Source organism: Nicotiana tabacum, chromosome 4, assembly GCF_000715075.1.
Source record: "Nicotiana tabacum cultivar K326 chromosome 4, ASM71507v2, whole genome shotgun sequence".
NCBI lineage: Eukaryota > Viridiplantae > Streptophyta > Magnoliopsida > Solanales > Solanaceae > Nicotiana > Nicotiana tabacum.
This window is the reverse complement of record NC_134083.1, coordinates 139,238,411-139,246,344: the sequence shown is the minus strand read 5'-3', so window position 1 is coordinate 139,246,344 and position 7,934 is coordinate 139,238,411. Positions and strand designations below refer to the sequence as shown.

Below are 7,934 nucleotides of genomic sequence, written 5' to 3'. Positions count from 1 at the left end.
ATATCGAATATAGCTTATATATATAAGCTATATTATATATATATATATCGAATATATTTTATAACGCATTGCTTTGAATATCTCTTTACAATATTTTTGTCTTTAAATTTGAATTAAAAATTTAGGTCACAATTCTATAATATAATTTACAGGGAATTGCCTTAGATATTTTTACTACTATTTTTTTCTCTCTAACTTCTATAAAATTTTTTTAAAAAATAGAAAGTATCCGTTGAACCCACTTGGACCCACTTAGCCCGGGACCGGTCCACTTAGCCCGGGACTATTAGTTCGTGGTCCCTATCCCGGACCGATTCTAACAAGAAGCCCGCGAAGTCCAAAATCAATTAGGACCATTTAATTTGGGACCAAGCCCACTTAGGACCGGCCCACGAAACCCACTTAAAACCGAACCCGACCCACATGCCAGGCTTAGCCTAGAGATGCATTAGTAGATTGGCGAGATTTTGTACTACAACAACTATAATTGTGCAGCAGATGGAAATCACAATCTCAGGAGGGCTCCGAGTACAACTAAATTCAGCACCGAAAGTATTTGATTTGCTCTGAATGCGTGCTCTTTCTGTTGCTTTTGTTTCGAATTGAATATGTGGTCTCGCTCATGACTCTTGCCTTGTCTTCCGCGCTCATGGGTCCCGAATCGCTTTTACCACGTATCACTATTTTGCTGTGCCACGCGATAAGGCTGAATTTTACAAATACACAAACATTTTATTTTTATTCATAATAAAAGAATGAAAAAACCAATTTATAAAAAAGGAATAGAAGGTTGATTTTCTATTTTAGGTGGTTACAACGTAAAATCAGGAGTGCAAAAGGGCCAGCACCTTCTGCTTACCAGCAGACACATGGCTCTGTACAGTCAAAAGCGTCATTAATCGTTTATTTTGTTTTATTGATTTAAGATATATACACTATTTCTTTCGCCTCAAATTATTATCATGTTTCTTTTTTACCCGCTCTTTAAGGAAATATTAAATATATTTTTTGACTATTTTATCTTTATTTATATCTTAAAATATAATCTCTCTTCATTTAATACTTACTCATAAAAGATATTTAATCTTCAAGAACAATTAATATTAAGGGTAGAATAGAAAAACATAATTAATTTACTTTTTAACTTCTAAAATGACAAATAATTTGAGACAACTATTTTTAGAAATTACGACAAATAATTTGAGACGGAGGGAGTATATTGTAGCAGTTCATTGCTATTATTATCAAGTTCACTGACCTGAGATCAATGTAGACAAGTTAAACCTTTTTATTTATTTGAGTTTAACTTCTAAATACTGACAATATAAAATAATTTTAGACGTTAGCAGAATTAGACAAACTCATACATTCAACAATAACCTGGCAATGCTATTAGACAAACTCATACATTCAACAATAACCTGTACTATATACATTCATCAACAACCTGCACTATATACATTCATGAATATAATCGTAAAACTTATAACGCAATAGTCAATACTCCAGAATTCTTATTTAGATGAACCACCGCGCCAGTAGCCCCATTTACTCATCCCGCATTCAGCTAAGAACTTCTGATAATCGTGGTCCACTTTAGCATAAGCACGTGAAAGATCTTCCGAATGGAAATTATCTTGATCGTCTGTGACATTCTGTTCAGCAGTTTCAATATGTTAGCAGGGTGTAATCTATGTAGTCAGAGATTTCGCAAAACACTAACAGAATCAAAGCAAAAAGACATATCGTCTTGCTGTTCTCTTAACACCATAAAATGGAAAATAAGGCGAATACACGTGCATTAATTTCTATGACAGAAAGCAATGCTAAGATAATAAGGTACTAGTATTGTTGATTATCAAATGATCAAGTTTTCATCCGAAAGCTCCCTGACAATCGTCAAGTTCTCAAGGCAAAATAAGCTCATGTGATGCAAGTATGCAACCATATTAAAGGAAAAACATCAACTTCATGCACTTCCACAGATTACTTAGGGGTCGTTTGGTTTGAAGATACGTTATGCTAAGATTAGTTATGTGGGGATTAGTTATCCTGGTATTATTTCTTATTGACTGTTTGGTATGTTGCATTAATCTTGAGATCGTCAATTTTACTGCATTATCTTGGGATTACTATTCTACCCTTTGGCAGGTATAAGTTATCTCGGTACTATTTTTAATCCTGGGATAACCCCAGGATTCGTAACCAAACAAGAGATAAGGCAGTACTAAATTTTTATCCCAGGATTATCTTTGCTAATCCATCATACCAAACGACGTCTTAGTTGGAAGTTATTCCTGAAATTTGGTGGCAAATTGCCAAGAACATGTCATGAAAATATCTTCTTTTCCCTGAGATGCCTTACAGTGAAAAAGTACAGAACTGAATTAAGCCACACCAAGGTAATTATAGAATCAATAGAACAAAACATGAACCAGAGTGGAAAACTGAAGTATGACTGCAAACAAAATACTACTGGTAGTTTTTGCTCTGAAATACTTACATCAATTTCAGTTCTTGAATCAGTATATGACGCATCAGGATCGCTCAAATCGCGAAGAGCTAATTTCCATCTCATGCTTCCAGATGCCTGACGGACATCTTGCAATTTATTTCTACCAACTCGACGGTGAAACGCATTCATTATGCATCTGATGCCAAAGGCTATCAGAGGAACCAGAACTAGAAAATAACCAGTGGTTTTAGCCTGATAATAACATTGACAAGTCTGTTGAGGTATCAATCAACATTCCAAAAGGGTCTGCACGCTAATCATTTGCAATAGATATAAATATTGTAACAAACGAAACAGAGATACACATCTCTCAAGGAAGTCCTTACATATGGTAAATGACGGCATGAAAGCACAGATAGGATCTTCTGGTTGAAGTCTTTGCCACAGAGTTTCAAACGCCGGTTCGTTTCAGACACATCAATTTTAGGTAATCTAATCATCTTTCTTTGACACTGACAAGAAACATTAGAAGAAAAAAAATTCCAATCAGAAGCAAATAAGAACACTTTTACTTGTATTGCAGCTACCAAAAAGATCCATGTTTCTGCTAATATATTACAAGGTTTTGTCAAACGCAATACGCGAATGGACAGCCCGGTGCACGAAGCATCCCGCATTCACGCATGGTCCGAGGAAGGGCCGCACCCCAAGGGGCTGTGATGTAGGCAACATACCCTGTCAGTGGCTGATTCCATGGCTCGAACGTGACCTATAGGTCACACGGTTTCCCAATCTTGTAGCTCATTCCATAACTTCCAGATGTGTGAGTGAATGACTAGACAAACTAGCTGGAATTTACAGTAAATGTTCAGAACATATATCAGTGATGATGGTTCATGCTCATCCAGGTAAAGCCTACGACATGTCCTTTTGGTAAATACTTGTTAGCTTGTATGAGCTTAATATGAATAAAGGAAAATCCTGACACTTGCATTAGCATAATCCAGGAGTCCAAGTGGAAATGAAAGTTTTAAGGGGTCGTTTGGTAGGGTGTATAAGAATAGTGCGGAATAAGGTGTATTAGTAATGCATGGGTTAGTAATGCAAGCATTAGTTATGCAGATATTATTCCTTATCTACTGTTTGGTGTGGTGTATTAAAATTATAATGCATTGCATAATTTTTAAGAAAAATAGTTGTTTACAAAAATGTCCTCCATATACTCAAGCTTTAAGGGACTTTAAGAATCATTTTGTTTTTAACCAACCTAATGCATGCATTAGTAGCCTTGGTATTACTAATGCCATGGTTTTCTATGCATTTCTTATACATAGGATAATACCAAGTATGATGTACACAGGTTGAAAAAATGTACCAAACAAGGTATTAGTAATGCATAGAGCTAATGCTTGCATTATTTTTTCTAATACCTCCTACCAAACCACCCCTAAGAGTGTAACTACTGCAACAACAACAACAACCCAGTAAAATCCCATTAATGGGGTCTGGGGAGGGTAGTGTGTACGCAGACCTTACCCCTACCCCGAGGGAGTAGAGAAGCTGTTTCCGAAAGACCCTTGGCTCAAAAAAAAACAAAAAGACAAAAGGACAAAAATGAGACAATATTAGTATCACAACAGCAATCATATGGAAAAATAGGAACACCATGAAATCCAGAAGAAAGATGCAAAGCAAAGGGAGACAATATTAGTATCACCACAACAATCATAAGAAAAATAGGAACACCATAAATTTAGAAGAAAGATGCAAAGCAAAAGCGATAGCTAGTAAATAGGACCTGCACTGAAAAGCGAAATAGTAAGACACAACATTGCCACTAGCTATCTTAGACAAAAACCCTACATGGCTAGTCCCACAATGGTACGAAGTAAGGCACGACTCAACTACCTCCTAACCTACAACCCTAATACTCGACCTCCACATCTTCCTATCAAGTGTCATGTCCTCGAAAATCTGGAGCCTCGCCATATCCTGCCTGATCACCTCTCCCCAATACTTCTTAGGCCGCCCTCTACCTCTTCTCGTGCCCTCCACAACCAGCCGCTCACACCTCCGTACCGGAGCATCTGGGCTTCTCCTCTTAACATGTCCGAACTATCTAAGCCTCGCTTCCCGCATCTGGATTAGTTGATTTTCATCTCAAAGGGCAGAGCAGAATAAGAGAAAAATGAAGTGATCTTCAAGACATGGCATAATGAGTTTAAACATAAGAGTTTCAGCTGAATGAAGCATCACCATTGCTGAAGGATACTGAATCACTGGCTTCCCCTTTTCGGCGATGAAGCTAAAATATGGCAAGGATACATAATAGCTCAAATGGTCTAAAGGAAATATCTACAGAGAAGATGTTTTATAAAATACATGATGAATTTACATAATACTACTAACGGATCTTATTCTTACCTCCCAGAATGACAAGATATCCTATTGATGAGAGCCTTAAAGCAATGCCTATTTTATGGATTTTAAGAATTAAACAATAACAAAAAAAAAATTCTCAAGAACTTTCTCTTTGGCGTTCCATTTTACCACTTTAGCATAATCATATCACGGAAACCATCCCTATAAGCTGGCATCAAATTAAATATAGATATTTCATGTCGACTTCATTATAGTTTGTTTAGGCTTTTACTTTTAACTTGGTAAGTACAAGGCACTCTCGATTGAGCTGGCTGTCATTTTCTCATTTAGTTTATGTGGTCTATCGTCACATATATTAAAATCAATAGTGCAAGTGCATCAATTTCGTTCTCAATGATAGCGCATCATCAATAGACAAGACTTGCACAAAGTAGAGCACCAATAGATACAAAATCACATGCCAATTCTTTTAGCACCCAGCTGCACAGGCAATGAACAAATTAAAGCAAATCTGATGACTCAGACACATTTCTCTTTTTATAGGCGAGAAGTCCCCTAGATCCTGATTCCTGTGGTACGAAGTTCGGAACTAGGTAGATGATGGGCTTTCCCCTTTACCCTTCTCCACATAAATACCAAGCTTTTGGCTGCTCCAGAGTTCGAACTTGTGACTTGCGCTTAACCCGCACATAACAAGCCGCGGTCTTACAACTAGACCGAACCTCTGGGCTATGGACACATTCCTTTTGGCGATAACTGATTTGCCACAACAGTGGCATATTGGGTGGGATAAATGATATGGATGTTCTTTGGAACATCAGAATACAACAAAAGTGTAACTATAAGTATAACTATATTGGGACATAATATAAATAATTAAGTAGAACAATTAAAAGTGTACTCTCTTAATCTCTTTAACCGTTTAAGTTTTTTTTATGAGATAGATCACAGAAATCAACATGGTATTAGAACATGTAGAAATCCTTGGTCAAAATCTCACCACCACCCAGAAAACACCATGAAAAGAATTAGGTCCACACGCTAGGGGCATGTTGAGACATAATATAATTAAGTAATTAAAAATGTATTCTCGTGTTGTCTCCGTGTGTCTTATAGGTCACGGGTTTGATCCATGAAAGAAGCCACTAATGTTGGCACTAGAGTAGGTTGTCTACATCATACCCCTGGGGCGTGGCCCATCCCGGACCCTACAAAAAATACGGAATATTTTGTGCATCGGGCTGCCCTTTTCTAAAAATGTACTCTCGCTAGCAACTTAAATTTTTAGATGATATGGTCATACAATTCAACAAACTACGAAAAACTGCAGGATTTAGCATGTTAACTCAATGTTCAATAGAATATTAGTTAACTGTTAACATGAAACCAAATGAATCCAGAAAATCTTTACCGTTAGCGAGCAAGTTGTGATATAGGAAGGAACGTTGAGAAGTTGCCCCTCAAAGACAAGGTCAACATCAATAATCTGCTTATTCGCAGCAGCAATTTCATAAATAGGCACCCCATATAACTTTGAAATTGAAGTCAAAGTTTCATCCCTGCAAAAATGCACCAATGATCAAACAAAAACAACCCCATTTTTCCTCTTTGCTTAAATGTAAGAAATACATAGTTAAAGCATTGTTGTAGGAAAGAAGACTTACTCTTTCACCACATGAACCAAGAATTGCTTGGAATTGTTCAAGTGTTGACCATTTGAGAAAAACTCTTGAATTTGGTATTTACACCTCTGAATAAAACAAAACCCAGAAATCATTTAGCGCATATTTAACATATTTCCACTTCACAGCGCAGAAAAGAAAAAAAAGAAAAAGAAGAGCTTTGGAAATAAAGAGAAAAACTGTTGAAGAGAACCTTAGGAAGTATAATGAAGTGCTTGTATATGGAGTTAGCTCTAAATGAAGAAGCTTTGAAGGGCAATGGAAGAGAGGATTGGCTTAGCTTTATTTCCATGGAACCATACCGCTTTTGAATTAGATTCACACAAAAGATTTTGTCAGTCTCTTCAGAATCAAGTGCTGAATAGAATAGTAGAAAACTAGGAAAGTTGGATTATAAAGTAATTTGGGCCTTTTTAAAGCTATGGGCTTCATCTCAATATTGTAGGGGCATTTTCATATATAACTAATTGTGGAGCTACCATTACGTGAATTGCTTAAAATTTTATAAAATGTACCCGCTCAGATATGAAATAGTTCAATCTTTTCAATACTTCAGAAATCAATTGAAGTTCTTCAATATTTTAAATATAATTTCAGAAATTCTAACTTAGAAGCTTGAGGTTTCATTAAGAAAAACTAATTGGGGATTTCGAGAACCTATTTGGAGTTGGTTATTGAGTCTTAGCCTATTATTTTTGGACTACATTTTTGTAAAGTTGTATGTAGGCTACATGGTTGCCATATATGATTTCTCTCTTTATTAAAGGGAATCTTACGAAAAATGTCACAAATAAGTTATAACTTACTAACCTCTAGCCATTAATCATAAACTTACCAAAACTAGTAAAACACATATAAATATTGAAAACCAAATAAATAAGGATTATTTCTCTCCAAGAATTACACGCAGAAATCTTCTTCTATATTTTTAAGAGTTATCTCTTTAATGCAACTTCACAATTCAAATACAACTATAGAAATCGAATCTTAAGTTGTTCAATCACTTCAATGCAACTTCAGATTTCGAATCTTAAGTTCTAAAATATAAACTTGTTCTTCAAATTTCAACAATACAACACACGATTTAACCTCCAAATCTATTCTAAATGAGCTCAACTTTAAAGCATAATTTTCAAATATAATAAAGTATAAATTTCAATTAAACTGCTACTTTCTTCTTTTTAGACACTACTTAGAGGTGAGATAGAAAATACAAGTTCAATATGTTTGAAGTTGCACAAGAGATTAACAACGACACGGACAACACAAATTCAAGGTTGAAGCAATCAACAATGTTACTGAATTCAAATACTCTCATCACGATATTATCAAAAACAAACTCAGGAAAGTAGTAAACTCAAACTCCAGGAATTCCTCGAGTTTGAACAAAAAAAGATTTAAACTCCACTAATTAT

At 35.7% G+C, this 7,934-nt stretch overlaps 1 protein-coding gene across 2 annotated transcripts; it reads right to left on the bottom strand.

Moving 5' to 3' along the window:
* Positions 1–1,333: 1,333 nt before the first annotated feature.
* LOC107797507 (uncharacterized) lies at positions 1,334–6,949 on the bottom strand. 2 transcript variants are annotated; one of them, XM_075252527.1, is made up of 6 exons: positions 6,713–6,949; positions 6,502–6,587; positions 6,249–6,396; positions 2,842–2,967; positions 2,504–2,728; positions 1,334–1,655 (listed from the first exon to the last, which is right to left on the bottom strand). In XM_075252527.1, exons 1-6 carry the CDS (start codon positions 6,809–6,811, stop codon positions 1,515–1,517), a joined length of 825 nt encoding a protein of 274 aa, XP_075108628.1. In that variant the 5' UTR covers positions 6,812–6,949; the 3' UTR covers positions 1,334–1,514. The 2 variants fall into 2 exon arrangements, with proteins under 2 accessions (XP_075108628.1, XP_016475892.2); XM_016620406.2 differs by having other exon boundaries at positions 2,504–2,707.
* Between the last annotated feature and the right edge of the window lie 985 nt (positions 6,950–7,934).